This window comes from Hemitrygon akajei, chromosome 5, assembly GCF_048418815.1.
Source record: "Hemitrygon akajei chromosome 5, sHemAka1.3, whole genome shotgun sequence".
Taxonomy (NCBI): Eukaryota; Metazoa; Chordata; class Chondrichthyes; order Myliobatiformes; family Dasyatidae; genus Hemitrygon; species Hemitrygon akajei.
Window position 1 is genome coordinate 4,712,182 of NC_133128.1, and position 18,414 is coordinate 4,730,595.

The following is an 18,414-nucleotide window of genomic DNA, read 5'->3' on the forward strand; positions in this document are numbered from 1 at the left end:
CCCTCAACGAGCCCAGTAACCATTCAATAGTCTGGTAACAGTCCCCCTCAACGAGTCCAGTAACCATTCAATAGTCTGGTAACAGTCCCCCTCAACGAGCCCAGTAACCATTCAATAGTCTGGTAACAGTCCCCCTCAACGAGCCCAGTAACCATTCAATAGTCTGGTAACAGTCCCCCTCAACGAGCCCAGTAACCATTCAATAGTCTGGTAACAGTCCCCCTCAACGAGCCCAGTAACCATTCAATAGTCTGGTAACAGTCCCCCTCAACGAGCCCAGTAACCATTCAATAGTCTGGTAACAGTCCCCCTCAACGAGCACAGTAACCATTCAATAGTCTGGTAACAGTCCCCCTCAACGAGCCCAGTAACCATTCAATAGTCTGGTAACAGTCCCCCTCAACGAGCCCAGTAACCATTCAATAGTATGATAACAGTCCCCCTCAATGAGCCCAGTAACCATTCAATAGTCTGATAATAGTCCCCCTCAACGAGCCCAGTAACCATTCAATAGTCTGATAACAGTCCCCCTCAACGAGCCCTGTAACCATTCAATAGTCTGATAACAGTCCCCCTCAACGAGCCCAGTAAGCATTCAATAGTCTGATAATAGTCCCCCTCAATGAGCCCAGTAACCATTCAATAGTCTGATAACAGTCCCCCTCAACGAGTCCAGTAACCATTCAATAGTCTGGTAACAGTCCCCCTCAACGAGCCCAGTAACCATTCAATAGTCTGGTAACAGTCCCCCTCAACGAGCCCAGTAACCATTCAATAGTCTGATAATAGTCCCCCTCAACGAGCCCAGTAACCATTCAATAGTCTGATAACAGTCCCCCTCAACGAGCCCAGTAACCATTCAATAGTCTGATAATAGTCCCCCTCAACGAGCCCAGTAACCATTCAATAGTCTGATAACAGTCCCCCTCAACGAGTCCAGTAACCATTCAATAGTCTGATAACAGTCCCCCTCAACGAGCCCAGTAACCATTCAATAGTCTGATAACAGTCCTCCTCAACGAGCCCAGTAACCATTCAATAGTCTGGTAACAGACCCCCCTCAACGAGTCCAGTAACCATTCAATAGTCTGATAATAGTCTCAACGTCCATGACAACTGTCCAACTCAACGAGTCCAGTAACCATTCAATAGTCTGGTAACAGTCCCCCTCAACGAGCCCAGTAACCATTCAATAGTCTGATAACAGTCCCCCTCAACGAGTCCAGTAACCATTCAATAGTCTGGTAACAGTCCCCCTCAACGAGCCCAGTAACCATTCAATAGACTGATAACAGTCCCCCTCAACGAGCCCAGTAACCATTCAATAGTCTGGTAACAGTCCCCCTCAACGAGCCCAGTAACCATTCAATAGTCTGATAATAGTCCCCCTCAACGAGCCCAGTAACCATTCAATAGTCTGATAACAGTCCCCCTCAACGAGCCCAGTAACCATTCAATAGTCTGATAACAGTCCCCCTCAACGAGCCCAGTAACCATTCAATAGTCTGATAACAGTCCCCCTCAACGAGCCCAGTAACCATTCAATAGTCTGATAACAGTCCCCCTCAACGAGCCCAGTAACCATTCAATAGTCTGGTAACAGTCCCCCTCAACGAGTCCAGTAACCATTCAATAGTCTGATAACAGTCCCCCTCAACAAGCCCAGTAACCATTCAATAGTCTGATAACAGTCCCCCTCAACGAGCCCAGTAACCATTCAATAGTCTGATAACAGTCCTCCTCAACGAGCCCAGTAACCATTCAATAGTCTGGTAACAGACCCCCCTCAACGAGTCCAGTAACCATTCAATAGTCTGATAATAGTCTCAACGTCCATGACAACTGTCCAACTCAACGAGTCCAGTAACCATTCAATAGTCTGGTAACAGTCCCCCTCAACGAGCCCAGTAACCATTCAATAGTCTGATAACAGTCCCCCTCAACGAGTCCAGTAACCATTCAATAGTCTGGTAACAGTCCCCCTCAACGAGCCCAGTAACCATTCAATAGACTGATAACAGTCCCCCTCAACGAGCCCAGTAACCATTCAATAGTCTGGTAACAGTCCCCCTCAACGAGCCCAGTAACCATTCAATAGTCTGATAATAGTCCCCCTCAACGAGCCCAGTAACCATTCAATAGTCTGATAACAGTCCCCCTCAACGAGCCCAGTAACCATTCAATAGTCTGATAATAGTCCCCCTCAACGAGCCCAGTAACCATTCAAGTCTGATAACAGTCCCCCTCAACGAGCCCAGTAACCATTCAATAGTCTGATAACAGTCCCCCTCAACGAGCCCAGTAACCATTCAATAGTCTGGTAACAGTCCCCCTCAACGAGTCCAGTAACCATTCAATAGTCTGATAACAGTCCCCCTCAACAAGCCCAGTAACCATTCAATAGTCTGATAACAGTCCCCCTCAACGAGCCCAGTAACCATTCAATAGTCTGATAATAGTCCCCCTCAACGAGCCCAGTAACCATTCAATAGTCTGGTAACAGTCCCCCTCAACGAGTCCAGTAACCATTCAATAGTCTGGTAACAGTCCCCCTCAACGAGCCCAGTAACCATTCAATAGTCTGGTAACAGTCCCCCTCAACGAGCCCAGTAACCATTCAATAGTCTGGTAACAGTCCCCCTCAACGAGCCCAGTAACCATTCAATAGTCTGGTAACAGTCCCCCTCAACGAGCCCAGTAACCATTCAATAGTCTGGTAACAGTCCCCCTCAACGAGCCCAGTAACCATTCAATAGTCTGGTAACAGTCCCCCTCAACGAGCACAGTAACCATTCAATAGTCTGGTAACAGTCCCCCTCAACGAGCCCAGTAACCATTCAATAGTCTGGTAACAGTCCCCCTCAACGAGCCCAGTAACCATTCAATAGTATGATAACAGTCCCCCTCAATGAGCCCAGTAACCATTCAATAGTCTGATAATAGTCCCCCTCAACGAGCCCAGTAACCATTCAATAGTCTGATAACAGTCCCCCTCAACGAGCCCTGTAACCATTCAATAGTCTGATAACAGTCCCCCTCAACGAGCCCAGTAACCATTCAATAGTCTGATAATAGTCCCCCTCAATGAGCCCAGTAACCATTCAATAGTCTGATAACAGTCCCCCTCAACGAGTCCAGTAACCATTCAATAGTCTGGTAACAGTCCCCCTCAACGAGCCCAGTAACCATTCAATAGTCTGGTAACAGTCCCCCTCAACGAGCCCAGTAACCATTCAATAGTCTGATAATAGTCCCCCTCAACGAGCCCAGTAACCATTCAATAGTCTGATAACAGTCCCCCTCAACGAGCCCAGTAACCATTCAATAGTCTGATAATAGTCCCCCTCAACGAGCCCAGTAACCATTCAATAGTCTGATAACAGTCCCCCTCAACGAGTCCAGTAACCATTCAATAGTCTGATAACAGTCCCCCTCAACGAGCCCAGTAACCATTCAATAGTCTGATAACAGTCCTCCTCAACGAGCCCAGTAACCATTCAATAGTCTGGTAACAGACCCCCCTCAACGAGTCCAGTAACCATTCAATAGTCTGATAATAGTCTCAACGTCCATGACAACTGTCCAACTCAACGAGTCCAGTAACCATTCAATAGTCTGGTAACAGTCCCCCTCAACGAGCCCAGTAACCATTCAATAGTCTGGTAACAGACCTCCTCAACGAGTCCAGTAACCATTCAATAGTCTGATAATAGTCTCAACGTCCATGACAACTGTCCAACTCAACGAGTCCAGTAACCATTCAATAGTCTGGTAACAGTCCCCCTCAACGAGCCCAGTAACCATTCAATAGTCTGGTAACTGTCCCCCTCAACGAGTCCAGTAACCATTCAATAGTCTGTTAACAGTCCCCCTCAACGAGCCCAGTAACCATTCAATAGCCTGATAACAGTCCAACTCAATGAGTCCAGTAACCATTCAATAGTCTGATAAAAGTCCCCCTCAACGAGCCCAGTAACCATTCAATAGTCTGGTAACAGTCCCCCTCAACGAGCCCAGTAACCATTCAATAGTCTGGTAACAGTCCCCCTCAACGAGCCCAGTAACCATTCAATAGCCTGATAATAGTCTCAACGTCCATGACAACTGTCCAACTCAACGAGTCCAGTAACCATTCAATAGTCTGGTAACAGTCCCCCTCAACGAGCCCAGTAACCATTCAATAGTCTGGTAACAGTCCCCCTCAACGAGCCCAGTAACCATTCAACAGTCTGATAATAGTCCCCCTCAACGAGCCCAGTAACCATTCAATAGTCTGATAACAGTCCCCCTCAACGAGCCCAGTAACCATTCAATAGTCTGATAACAGTGCCCCTCAACGAGCCCAGTAACCATTCAATAGTCTGATAATAGTCCCCCTCAACGAGCCCAGTAACCATTCAAGTCTGATAACAGTCCCCCTCAACGAGCCCAGTAACCATTCAATAGTCTGATAACAGTCCCCCTCAACGAGCCCAGTAACCATTCAATAGTCTGGTAACAGTCCCCCTCAACGAGTCCAGTAACCATTCAATAGTCTGATAACAGTCCCCCTCAACGAGCCCAGTAACCATTCAATAGTCTGATAACAGTCCCCCTCAACGAGCCCAGTAACCATTCAATAGTCTGATAATAGTCCCCCTCAACGAGCCCAGTAACCATTCAATAGTCTGGTAACAGTCCCCCTCAACGAGTCCAGTAACCATTCAATAGTCTGGTAACAGTCCCCCTCAACGAGCCCAGTAACCATTCAATAGTCTGGTAACAGTCCCCCTCAACGAGCCCAGTAACCATTCAATAGTCTGGTAACAGTCCCCCTCAACGAGCCCAGTAACCATTCAATAGTCTGGTAACAGTCCCCCTCAACGAGCCCAGTAACCATTCAATAGTCTGGTAATAGTCCCCCTCAACGAGCCCAGTAACCATTCAATAGTCTGGTAACAGTCCCCCTCAACGAGCCCAGTAACCATTCAATAGTCTGGTAACAGTCCCCCTCAACGAGCCCAGTAACCATTCAATAGTCTGATAATAGTCCCCCTCAACGGGCCCAGTAACCATTCAATAGTCTGATAACAGTCCCCCTCAACGAGCCCAGTAACCATTCAATAGTCTGATAATAGTCCCCCTCAACGAGCCCAGTAACCATTCAATAGTCTGATAACAGTCCCCCTCAACGAGCCCAGTAACCATTCAATAGTCTGGTAACAGTCCCCCTCAACGAGCCCAGTAACCATTCAATAGTCTGATAATAGTCCCCCTCAACGAGCCCAGTAACCATTCAATAGTCTGATAACAGTCCCCCTCAACGAGCCCAGTAACCATTCAATAGTCTGATAATAGTCCCCCTCAACGAGCCCAGTAACCATTCAATAGTCTGATAACAGTCCCCCTCAACGAGCTCTGTAACCATTCAATAGTCTGATAACAGTCCCCCTCAACGAGCCCAGTAACCATTCAATAGTCTGGTAACAGTCCCCCTCAACGAGCCCAGTAACCATTCAATAGTCTGATAATAGTCCCCCTCAACGAGCCCAGTAACCATTCAATAGTCTGATAACAGTCCCCCTCAACGAGCCCAGTAACCATTCAATAGTCTGATAATAGTCCCCCTCAACGAGCCCAGTAACCATTCAATAGTCTGATAACAGTCCCCCTCAACGAGCCCTGTAACCATTCAATAGTCTGATAACAGTCCCCCTCAACGAGCCCAGTAACCATTCAATAGTCTGATAACAGTCCCCCTCAACGAGCCCAGTAACCATTCAATAGTCTGATAACAGTCCCCCTCAACGAGTCCAGTAACCATTCAATAGTCTGATAACGGTCCCCCTCAACGAGTCCAGTAACCATTCAATAGTCTGGTAACGGTCCCCCTCAACGAGCCCAGTAACCATTCAATAGTCTGGTAACAGTCCCCCTCAACGAGCCCAGTAACCATTCAATAGTCTGATAATAGTCCCCCTCAACGAGCCCAGTAACCATTCAATAGTCTGATAACAGTCCCCCTCAACGAGCCCAGTAACCATTCAATAGTCTGATAACAGTCCTCCTCAACGAGCCCAGTAACCATTCAATAGTCTGGTAACAGACCCCCCTCAACGAGTCCAGTAACCATTCAATAGTCTGATAATAGTCTCAACGTCCATGACAACTGTCCAACTCAACGAGTCCAGTAACCATTCAATAGTCTGGTAACAGTCCCCCTCAACGAGCCCAGTAACCATTCAATAGTCTGGTAACAGACCTCCTCAACGAGTCCAGTAACCATTCAATAGTCTGATAATAGTCTCAACGTCCATGACAACTGTCCAACTCAACGAGTCCAGTAACCATTCAATAGTCTGGTAACAGTCCCCCTCAACGAGCCCAGTAACCATTCAATAGTCTGGTAACAGTCCCCCTCAACGAGTCCAGTAACCATTCAATAGTCTGGTAACAGTCCCCCTCAACGAGCCCAGTAACCATTCAATAGCCTGATAACAGTCCAACTCAATGAGTCCAGTAACCATTCAATAGTCTGATAAAAGTCCCCCTCAACGAGCCCAGTAACCATTCAATAGTCTGGTAACAGTCCCCCTCAACGAGCCCAGTAACCATTCAATAGTCTGGTAACAGTCCCCCTCAACGAGCCCAGTAACCATTCAATAGCCTGATAATAGTCTCAACGTCCATGACAACTGTCCAACTCAACGAGTCCAGTAACCATTCAATAGTCTGGTAACAGTCCCCCTCAACGAGCCCAGTAACCATTCAATAGTCTGGTAACAGTCCCCCTCAACGAGTCCAGTAACCATTCAATAGTCTGGTAACAGTCCCCCTCAACGAGCCCAGTAACCATTCAATAGTCTGGTAACAGTCCCCCTCAACGAGCCCAGTAACCATTCAATAGTCTGGTAACAGTCCCCCTCAACGAGCCCAGTAACCATTCAATAGTCTGATAATAGTCCCCCTCAACGAGCCCAGTAACCATTCAATAGTCTGGTAACAGTCCCCCTCAACGAGTCCAGTAACCATTCAATAGTCTGATAATAGTCTCAACGTCCATGACAACTGTCCAACTCAACGAGTCCAGTAACCATTCAACAGTCTGATAATGGTCCAACTCAATGAGTCCAGTAACCATTCAATAGTCTGATAATAGTCTCAACGTCCATGACAACTGTCCAACTCAACGAGCCCAGTAACCATTCAATAGTCTGATAACAGTCCCCCTCAACGAGCCCAGTAACCATTCAATAGTCTGATAACAGTCCCCCTCAACGAGCCCAGTAACCATTCAATAGTCTGGTAACAGTCCCCCTCAACGTCCAAAACGACAGCCCGCCTCACCACCTCAGGCAACCATTCAAGCTTAATAAGTGGGTTAGAAGCTGATCCTGAGCCAAGTGGCCAAGTGCTTTTAAGCTTTGGTATTGTCTGCCTGATTTGTTTGGGGGGGGGGGGGGGGGGGGGGGGGAGAAAGAGAAGTGGGAAGAAGAGAAAATGTCTAGGGTGGGTGGTTATCAGTTTTTTTTGCTCATGAGAGATGTAATGGGAGGCTAGAGGAAGTGGCTGAGGTGGGAATATTAACAAGATTTAAAACACACTTGGACAGGTACATGAATGAGAAAGGGTTCACAACCTGGGGTCCTTGACATAAAAAGAGATTGATGATCTCCCTGATTTAGAGAGATATGGGCTAGATGCAAGCAAAGGAACAGTTCCACTCCCAGGGATCCCTCAAAGCTGCCGCACAAGTTGATGGGTAGGTTATAGTGCATCGTGTATTGGACTTCATTAGTCAGGGGATTGGTTTGAAGAACTGCAAGATCATGCTGCAACTCTACAAAACCCTGGTTAGACCACACTTGGGAGTATAGTGTTCACTTCATTATAGCAGCATATCTTATGAGCGAGTTAGGAGTTTTCTCTTGATAGAGGTGTAGGTAGAGTCTCTTCCCCAGGGTGGAAATGGCTAATATGAGAGGGCATTATTTTAAGATGACTGGCAGAAAGTTTAGAGGGGATATCAGAGATAATTACTTTTATTACATAGCATGGTGAGTGGGTGGATGGAACACACGTTTCTATGGACATTTAAGAACCTCTTAGATAGGCACATGGATGATAGAAAAATGAAGGGCCATGTAGGAGGGAAGGGTTATTGATCTTAAAGGAGGTTAAAAGGTCAGCACAACAGCCTGTACTGTGCTGTAATGCTCTCAGTTCTATCCTCTAAATGGAATCACTAATTAGTTCTTAAACAGGGGAAAATTGAAAGACCGGAGGTGCAAAAGGACTTAGGAATCCATGTGCAGGATTTCCCAAAAGTTAACTTGCAGGTTGGGTCTGTGGTGAGGAAGGCAAATACAAAGTTAGCATTAGTTTCAAGAGGACTAGAATATAAAAGCAAGGATGTAATGTTGAAACTTAATAAAACACTGGTGAAGCCTCACTTGTAGTATTTTGAGCAGGTCTGGGTCCCCTATCTTAGAAAAGATGTGCAGAAACTGGAGAGGATTCAAAGGAGGTTCAAGAAAATGATTCTAGGATCGAATGGCTTATCATATGAAGAGCGTTTGGTGGCTCTGGGCCTGTATTCACCAGATTTCAGAAGAATGAGAGGTGACTCCATTGAAACCCGTCAAATGGTGAATTGCCTTGATAGAGAAAGGACTAGATGAGGAGAGGATGTGTCCTATGGTGGGGGAGTCTAAGACCAGAGGACCCAGCCTCAGAATAGACCGGCATCCTTTTAGAACTGAGATGAGCAGGAATTAGTTTAGTCTGAGAATGGCGAATCTGTGGAATTCTTTGTTACAGGCAGCTGTGGAGGCCAAGTCTTTGTGATCCTCCAGAGAATCCACCAAGGAGGCTTTGACATCAGGCTATCTGGGGAATTTGAGGAGCATTTAATGGTTCTGTGCCTGTACTCACTGGAGTTTAGGAGAATGAGGGTGGATCTCATTGAAACACCTATTGAATATTGAAAGGCCTCGAAAGAGTGGAAGTGGAGAGGATGTTTCCTACTGTTGGGGGGGGGGGGGGGTGGTCCTGGGACCAGAGGGTACGGCCTCAGAATAGAGGGATGTCTATTTAGAACTAAGGTGAGGAGGAATTTCTTTAGCCAGAGGGTGGTGAACATGTGGAATTCATCTGTGGAGGCCAAGTGATCGAGTATACTTAAAGGAAAGGTTGATAGGTTTCTGACTAGTCAGGGCTTAAAAGGTTATGCAGAGATGGCAAGAGAATGGGGTTGAGAGGGATAATAAATCAGCCATGATGGAATGGTGGGTGGAGCAGATGGCCTAACTCTGCTCCTGTTCTGATGGTCTGTGCTGTGTAACTGTGAATCAGTTTTTAAATGAACCCATGCTGCAATTTCTGCCCACAGCATGCACATTTCAACCCTTACAGATTTCCTTTATTCTTCCCTTGAAAAGTTTTTTATTGAATCAGCACCCACCACCATGCCAAGTGGAACATTCTAGAGCACAGCAGTCTGTGTAAGACACCCTCCTCGCTGGCGGCCTGCTGAACGAGTAATGGAAATGTGACAAAGTCACTCGATGTCTGTCACTTACCTGACACACATGTCTGCGTGGTACTGCTTCCCATGCAGTATCCCAAGCAGCGTTGGGTTCTCCCTGTCTCGGAAGTTTAACGTCACGTCATACACAGCAGTAACTGAAAGTCAGAGCAGGAGGGTGACAGTGAAATACTGGGTACATTGGTGCCAGGACAGCATCAGAGCGAACGAAGGTTTTGGCTATGAAAATTCAAAAGGGAAAGATCTCAAACATGACTGAAGATGGACAAATGAGGATGGCTTTCTCTGGAGCAATGAGGCTGAGGGGAGTCCTGATAGGGAGGCTTAGAATATGAGAGGCATAGTTAGAATACGAGCAAGAGATTCTGCAGATGCTGGAAATTCAGATGAACACACATAAAATGCTGGAAGAACTCAGCAAGTCAGGCAGGGTTTCGGCTCGAAACATCAACTGTACTTTTTTCCATGGATGCTGACTGGCTTGCTGAGCTCCTCCAGATTTTTTGTGTGTTGCTTGGATTTCCAGCATCTGCAAATTTTCTCGATTGTGAGACAAGGCGAGGGAGAAGATAGATGGGAGTGGGGGTGGGGGGGAAATGAAGTCAGGCAGCGTTCATTGAGAGGAATAAATAGTCGATGTTTTGTGCCGAGACCCTCCACCTGGACTGAGTTATCCTGATGAAGGGTCTTGCCCTAAAATATCAATGGAATAGAGTTAAAAACATGTAATAGCAGTGGGCATTCAAGGTGACAGTGGAGGGGTAGGTTCAAAGGAGACGTTCATTGACTACAGCTCAGTATCTAGCACAATCATTCCTACAGTTCTGATCGAAAAGCTCCAAAACCTGGGCCTCTGCACCACTCTCTGCAACAGGATCCCTCACCAGAAAATCAGAATCTGTGTAGAATAGAAACAACATCTCCACCTCACTGATGATCAACACTGGCGCACCTCAAGAATGTGTGCTTAGCCCTCTACTCTACTCTTTCAACAGTCATGATTGTGTGGCAGGCCGCAGCTCAAATGTCACCTATAGATTTGCTGACGACAGAACTATCGTTGGCAGAATTTCAGATGGAGATAAAAGGCGTATATACAATTCTTTATGGGTGGTGTGTATGTGCATTTTCCCCCTTGATCTCGAGTCCTCTACTGGAGACCTTGGAGCTTAAGGTTTTGGCGCTCTTCTGGACCGAGATCTCAGATGTTATTCCCAGGATTTGTTGGAGCCATTTTCCCAGTCCAGGTGTCACAGCCTCAAGTGCACCTAACACCACTGGGATTACTCTGGCTTTAACCTTCCACATCCTTTATCTGCTCTTTCAAGCCCTGGTATTTCTCCAGCTTCTCATATTCTGTCTTCCTCATGTTACTGTCATTCAGGATTGCTGCATACTACTTATATACACAGCGCCCATAAAAAGTATTCACCTCCCCCCTTGGATCACAGTGGATGTAATTTGGCTTTTTTGACACTGATCAATGAAAGAAAACTCCTGTGTCAGAGTGAAAACAGATTTCAAAGTATCTAAATTAATTACAAATGTGAAACACAAAATAATTGATAGTACAAGTAACCACCCTCCATTAACATGACACGCCAAATCATCACTGTGCAGCCAACTGGTTTTAGATGTCACCTAATTAGTTAAATGGAGATCTGTCTTTTGGGAGACCAGTGTGCATTCAAGGTGTTTCAACTGACTGTAGTAAAAATACACCTGTATCTGGAAGGTCCAACTGCCGGTGAGTCAGTATCCTGGCAAAAACTACACCATGAAGACAAAAGAACACTCCAAGTAATTCTGTGAAAAGGTTATTGAAAAGCACAAGTCAGGAGATGGATCCAAGTCACTGAGTATCTTGGAGTCAATCATCAAGAAATGGAAAGAATATGGCACGGCTGTAAATCTGCCTAGAACAATCCATCCTCAAAAACTGAGTGACCGTGCAAGAATGGGACTAGTCAGGGAGGCCAACAGGAGACCTATGACAGCTCTGGAGGAGTTACAAGCTTCAGTGGCTGAGATGGGAGAGACTGCACATACAACAACTATTGCTTGAGTGTTTCACCAGTTGCAGCTTTATGGGAGAGTGGCAAAGAGAAAGCCACTATTGAAAATCTCTGCTGGAGTTTGCCAGAAGGCACGTGGGAGATGCTGAGGTCAGATGGAAGGTTTTATAGTCTGATGAAACCAAAATTTTTGGCCATCAAACTAAACACGTCATCAAAAACACACCATCCCTACTATGAAGCATGGTGGTGGCTGCATCATGCTGTGGGGATGCTTCACTGCAGCAGGCCCTGGGATGCTTGTGAAGGTAGAGGGTAAAATGAATGCAGCAAAATACAGGGAGAAAACTCTGATGTAGTCTGCAAGAGAATTGCAACTTGAAAGAAGATCTGTCTTCCAGCAAGACAATGACCCCAAGCACAAAGCTACACAGGAATGGCTTAAAAACAAAGTTAATGTCCTGGAGTGGCCAAGTGTAAAGAAGAATGGGGAAAAATTGCAGTTTTCAGAAGTGCAAAGCTGATAAGAGATGTATCCACACAGACTCAAGGCTGTAATTGCTGCCAAAAGTGCCTCTATTAACTACTGACTTGAAGGGGATGAATACTTATGCAATCATCTATTATGTGTTTTATATTTGTAATTAATTTAGGTCACTTTGTAGAGATCTGTTTTCACTTTGACACAAAAGCTTCTTTTTCTGTTTTCTGATCAGTGTCAGAAAAATCACTGTGATTCGATGCTGTAAAACAATAAAACATGAAAACTTCTGTGGGGGGTTGAATATTTTTTTATAGGCATTGCATATGACCCTTTTCCAGCACCTTTCTGTACATTCTCATGTCCTTGATGGTGGGTAGACTGGTAGCAGTGATGCACTGGGCTAACGTTGATCCTTGAAACACTTCACAAAGCCAAAGTTGAGACCATAGCACAGTCCAGCACTGGACAAGTTTGGGGTCATAAGGGAACAAGAATGGGGACTGGAAAAAGGAAGGAAGGGGGAGAAATGATCAGAAGTTAGAGGAATCAATGTATGTGAGCAACCTGGTCACTGGTTAGATGTGCAACCGAGCGAGGGGACCGACACGAGGGAGAGGACAGAGTGGATGATAGGGAAAAGCAATTGCCCACTGTGCGAGACTTCCAGCTCACCGGTCCCCCTGAGATACTCCACTGTGGTGGTGAACCCTTTGGTCCTGGGTAACAAGTGATGTTTCAACTTTGGCAAGCCCTTTGACTCAGCCACCTCCATACTGATCCGATGTTTCTTCTCGGTAAACCGAGTGCCCTCACAGTACAGCAGGAACTGAAAGGGGAAAGCACATGGGTCAAGAACCTAGTATCTAAACAATGTAGAACATTACAGCACAGTACAGGCCCTTCGGCTCACGATATTGTGCCAACCTCTGAAACCTCTATCAAGAGAAGCTAGGACAGGTAGGTGGATGGGAAGACTATGGTCCAGGTGCAGGTTGATGGGACTAGGCAGTATATTTAACATGGACTGGGTGGGCTGAAAGGTCTGATTCTATGCTGCAGTGCTCTGTGATTCTAGTCTGAGATTAACCTTACCCTTCCCTTTAGCATAACCCTCCACTTTCCTATCATCCATGTGCCTAAAAGTCTCAAATGTCCGTCATGTATCTGCCTCTACCGGCATACCTCCCACACTCTGTTTCAAATAAATAAATAAAAAGATGACCTTTTACTACCATACTTTCATCCAATCTCTATCTACGTATCATAATCAAACAACCTTCTATCAGGTCACTTCTCAGCCTCCTTCACTCCACGATAAACGGTTTCATCCTATCCAATCTCTCGCTATAACTAAAGTGTTCCAATCCGGCAAACACTGGTGAATCTCTTCTGCCTTCTCTCCAGTACAACATGTAGTGACCAGAACTGAAAGGGTGGCCTCAACCTGCTACAGGCTTGCTTGACCTGCCTTATGGGACAGTGTTAAAATGTCTTTAAGACATTTTCCTTGTGAATACTTCTTATACGGTGCTATAGGGCCTGTACGTTAGAAAAATGGAGGGCTACGTGGGAGGGAAAGGTTAGATTGATCTTACAGTAATGGATTCACAGAGAACAGAAACAGACCCTGCAGCCTGTGCTGAACTATTAATTCTGCTTAGCCCCATCAACCTGCACTCTGTCCACAGCCCTCCATACCCTTCCCATCCACGTACCGATCCAAACTTCATTTCATAGTAAGGTAAAAGATCAGCATAGCAACAAAGGTCCAACATGAAGTCCAGATGTTGAGGCCCAATGGCCGGAACCCTGGGTCAGCAAACATGGCAGACTTGATGAGCTGAATGATCTAATTCTACTCCTCTGTCTGATGTGAGAAATAAATGAATTTGATTCTGTACAATGAGAGTCAAACTCCATTCCAGCCTGTATTCGGACTAGTCTGTGCCCGAGTTTCTAGTACAAAAAGCCGCTGGCATTTCTGGAGCCTCTCAGGATCTTGGCCATTCCCGATCTTTCCCTGCTCCCCCTTGGGCAGATCTTTACCAGATGTACTCACCCACATGTACTGTGGGTAGTCCCGCAGTGCCTGAAGCCCACTCGTGACGGTGTCTCGGTCCTCATCCCAACGGCGCTTACAGAAAACTATCTCCAGGAAGTACCACGTCCATCCGATCAGAGGGACGTACAGTAGCTCCTGTTTGGCCAAAACTTTGGAACTCTAAGCATGGAGAAGGAAGAAAAATATGAGTGAAGCACACATTTGTCCCTTATCACCAATCTTCCCACCAACACTCCAATATCACCAGGCCAATCCAACACTCCCCATCTAAGTGTAATCAACTACACTGTGCCTACCATCACTTTGTGGACATACAATGTATATAAGCTATCTTGTGTATTTATATTTGTGTGTTTTATTATTTTTGTATTCTTTATCTTATCGTGTTTTTTTTGAGTTGCATCAGATCCAAAGCAACAATTAATTCATTCTCCTTTATACTTGTGCACTGGAAATGACATTAAACAATTTTGAATTTTGAACTTACTCACAGCCACAGGGGCAGTGAGCAATGTTTTCCTTCAACCCAACATTACTCACGTTTGCTCTGGGCACTCAGTTACATTCACCTGCTAATTCCAAAACTGTCCGAACCCTAGGTACTGACCACACGGATGTCCTGAGGGCCACCATGACCATAAACAAGGAAGGCAATGGGAAGCACAGAAAATTCTGTAGGAACTCAGCAGATCAGGCAGCATCAATAGAGGGAATAAACAGTCGACTTCCGGGCCAAGACTCTTCACCAAATGGTTGTTTATTTTCATTCCCCATTCTGCCCCCCCCCCTCTCAGCTGCCCATCACCTCCATCTGCTTTCTTCCCTCCTTCCCTTTTTTCCATGGTCCACTGTCCTCTACTATCAAATTCCTTCTTCAGCTCTTTACCTCTTCCACCTGTCACCTCCCAACTTCTCACTTCATCCCCCCCGCCCCACCCATCTACCTTCCCCCTCACCTGGTCTCTCCTATCACCTGCCAGCTTGTTCTCCTCTCCCTCCGCCCCAACTATTCATTCTGACATTTCCCCCCTTCCCTTCCAGTCACATGAGGGGCCTCAGCCCGAACATCAACGGGTTATGCCTTTCTGTAGATGCTGCCTGACCTATTGAGTTCCCACAACAGAGAGTTACTCTGGATTTCCAGCATCTGCAGAATCTCTTGCGTTATAGACAAATAGAATCCTTCCTTTCCACCCTCCACCCCCAAATAAGAGGTGTCTAAAACCAAAGTGTTTGGCATGAGGCTTAAGAGTGATAAAGAGGAATTTTATCACCATGGTTGTTGCTGGAAGCTGAAGCATGTTGCTTGATGGGAAGGTGGAGGCACAGGCTCTTACATCAGTTATCTAGGGAAGCACTAGAATAACCAAGACATAGTCAGCTACAGACCAAATCCTGGAAAATGGGAGTAGTACAGAGAGGTACTTGGGGTGGCGGGTAGCGTAGTGATTAGTGTAATGTTACTACATCACTCGCAAACGGGGGTTCAATTCCAGCAAACGTCTGTCAGAAGTCTGCATGCTCTCCCCCATGACTGCATGGGTTTGTCCAGAAGCTCTGGATTCCTTCCACACGCGCAAAGGACACAAGGTTAGGGTCAGTGAGCTGTGGCCGTGCGACTGTGGTGCCTAATCCTCACTGATTTGATTTGATGAAAATGACAAATTGCACTCCGTGCGATTTGACGTACGTGACAAATGAAGCTAACCAGTACATCAGCCCATGCCAGTGGGCACGAGTTCAGGGTGGGAGGGAAACCAAGTTAACTGTGGACACAGAGACAAATGGTTAGTGTTACTGACCCCCAGAACGCCGTATCTCTCACACATGGTCCAACCACACAGGAAGTCAATTTCATAATTGTGATTTAAGATGACAATGACATGCTCCTTGCCAAATTTGTCCACAGTGGCCTGGTCAGTGAACAGCGTGCATCCCGTACCGGACCACCATTCTAGCAGCAGGACCAGTTCTAAGGGCAGAGACAAAAAGCAGAGAGGAGCAGGTTTACACATGCATCGGCAGCAGGAACAAATCATCAAACACACTTTTAAACAACACAGCCGCGGGCAAGGGGAGGAACTAGAAAGCTGCTGCATACCAAGGCTCCAGAAGTAAAACGCATCACCACCCTAAAATGGGGAAAAGGCAAGGAATTTGTACAAAAGTCAAAGTAAATTTATTATCAAAGTACATGAATGTTACCACATACAACCCTGAGATTCATTTTCTTGTGGGCAATGTTTATTTTCTTAAATTCTATTGTATTTATTTTTCCTGTCAAAGACTGACAAAAAAGACGACAAATTGTTTAATTTTTTAAAAAAACTGAGAACATGAGTTGTGGATACAATAGGGTCTTTTAACAGCCTCTTAGATTGGTACATGGAGCTTAGCAGTTTCTAGAGTAGGTTACATGGTCAGCACAACATTGTGGGCCGAAGGGTCTGTAATGAGCTGTAGGTTTCTATGTTCGATGTGGAGTTATTGAAAGTGAGTCTGTCAGTTCAGAGTTGAGGTGAGTAAAGTTATCCACACTGGCTCAAATGTCTGATGATTGAGGGGTAATAACTGTTCCTGAATCTGATATTGTGGGTCCTGATGCTCCTGTAGCTCCTTCCCAATGGCAGCAGGTAGAGCATGGCCTGGATGGTGGGGGTCCCTGATGGACACTGCTTTCTTGTGACAGCACTCCTGGTAGGTGTGCTCAAGGGTGGGGAGGCCTTTGCCTGTGATGGACCTGGCTGTATCCACCATTTTCTGTAGTCTCTTCTGCTCCTGAGCATTGGTGCTTCCCCTCATTTATTGCAACAGGACCTCTCCCAAAAGCTTTTGTACTTTTGGAAACCAGAACAGAAAAGCACGAGCACACTCAGTAGGGCAGGCAGCACTGGCAGAGAGACAAATGGAGTTCTGATGAAACGTCATTGAAATGAGAGATTAACTATTTCTGTCTCTGCAGAAACTGTCTGACCTGCAAAAGGACTTCAAGCCTTCGCAGTTTTTTTACATCAAGACTGTTAAAGGGAGCCTGAGGGGGGATTTCTTTACTCAGATGGGGGTGTGAGTGTTGAACAAGCTGCCAGCGGAAGTGGGTTTGATTGCAACATTTAAGGGAAGTGTAGATAAGTATGTGGATCCGAGGAGAATGGAGGGATATGGTCTGGGTGCAGGGTGATGGGATAGGCAGAATAGCACTAAATGGGCCAAAGGGCCTTTCTCTGAGCTGTAGAGTTATAAATCACTGCAACGCAGACAAAGCCATTTGGCCCATCTATTATTCTGACTAGTCCTATCTACCTGTGATGCTTTATGACTTCTGGAAACCTGCAGCATGTCGTTTTAGTTTTATTGAATCTGTCAATCCTGCCTCTCCCTCACTGTGTCTAAATTGCTGTCAAGAGCTGCATGTCCTTCAAACATGCCCAAGACAGGCCCACATGGATTAACTGGGAAGCAAATCTCTGTAGAGTGCACATCCCCACACACGACACTGCGGTGATACAAGATTCAGTTTGCTTTACGTCAGGTGATTGACCAGCTACCCATGTCTCCCAACTGAACCAAACAGCTATGATCACAAAGGATACACCACAATTGCTGCATTCAGAGCCCTCTGCATTGTCAAGGACCCTTCCCGTCCATCGCACAATCTCTTTGATCTCCTACCATCAGGCACAACATATTACAGTACAAGAACAAGGCCTGTTAGACTAGGTAGCAGCTACATCCCCCCCAGGCTGTGAGATTCTGAACACCCTGCTACTACCCAGTACACATTATCTATGACAACACCAGCAGCATTACACTGTTGGATATTTAACTATATGTGATATGTGCACTTTATAGCAACTTGTACATCTACAGAATATTTTATTATTAACTGTTATTATTTTATGTGGTGTATGGGACACATGTACTGTGTATTGCATCTTGGAGGAACGATGCTTCATTTAGCTGTATACAGGAGTACAGTTGAATAAACCTGAACGTGAAAATGGTGAGTGGAACAATACCAGATACTCACGGCTCCACAGGGAGTAGGCGAGGAAGCAGTTGAGGTGCCTGTACAGTTGTTTGCTAAATAACCAGATGGGCAGAGTGCAGAGCTGGATAAAGTTGATGCATAAGCCACTGACAACAAACACAAATCCCAACAGAAGGTGCACGATGAAGTGAGTCTTCAGGTAGTCGATCACACTCATGGTTAATCAGGAACGCTTACACGGCCCCTCACTCAGAATAACCGACCTGCAACACAAAGCCATTAGATCAGAAACTCTGTCCTCAATGTAATGAGCCACAGGCCCTTCACCCCAACTCATCT

General features: G+C 45.9%; 1 protein-coding gene across 7 annotated transcripts in view; it reads right to left on the minus strand.

Annotated features, from left to right (window-relative positions):
- Positions 1-18,414, minus strand: part of LOC140727458 (1-acyl-sn-glycerol-3-phosphate acyltransferase gamma-like) — a 77,478-nt gene that overhangs the window by 23,107 nt on the left and 35,957 nt on the right. For all 7 annotated transcript variants that reach the window (XM_073044767.1, XM_073044765.1, XM_073044766.1 and 4 more), the window contains exons 2-6: positions 18,115-18,338; positions 15,890-16,059; positions 14,085-14,246; positions 12,698-12,851; positions 9,561-9,663 (exon numbers count right to left, since the gene is read on the minus strand). In XM_073044767.1, coding sequence (XP_072900868.1) covers positions 9,561-9,663; positions 12,698-12,851; positions 14,085-14,246; positions 15,890-16,059; positions 18,115-18,292 — 767 coding nt within the window. In that variant the 5' untranslated portion in view covers positions 18,293-18,338. The remainder of the gene's footprint in view (positions 1-9,560; positions 9,664-12,697; positions 12,852-14,084; positions 14,247-15,889; positions 16,060-18,114; positions 18,339-18,414) is intronic.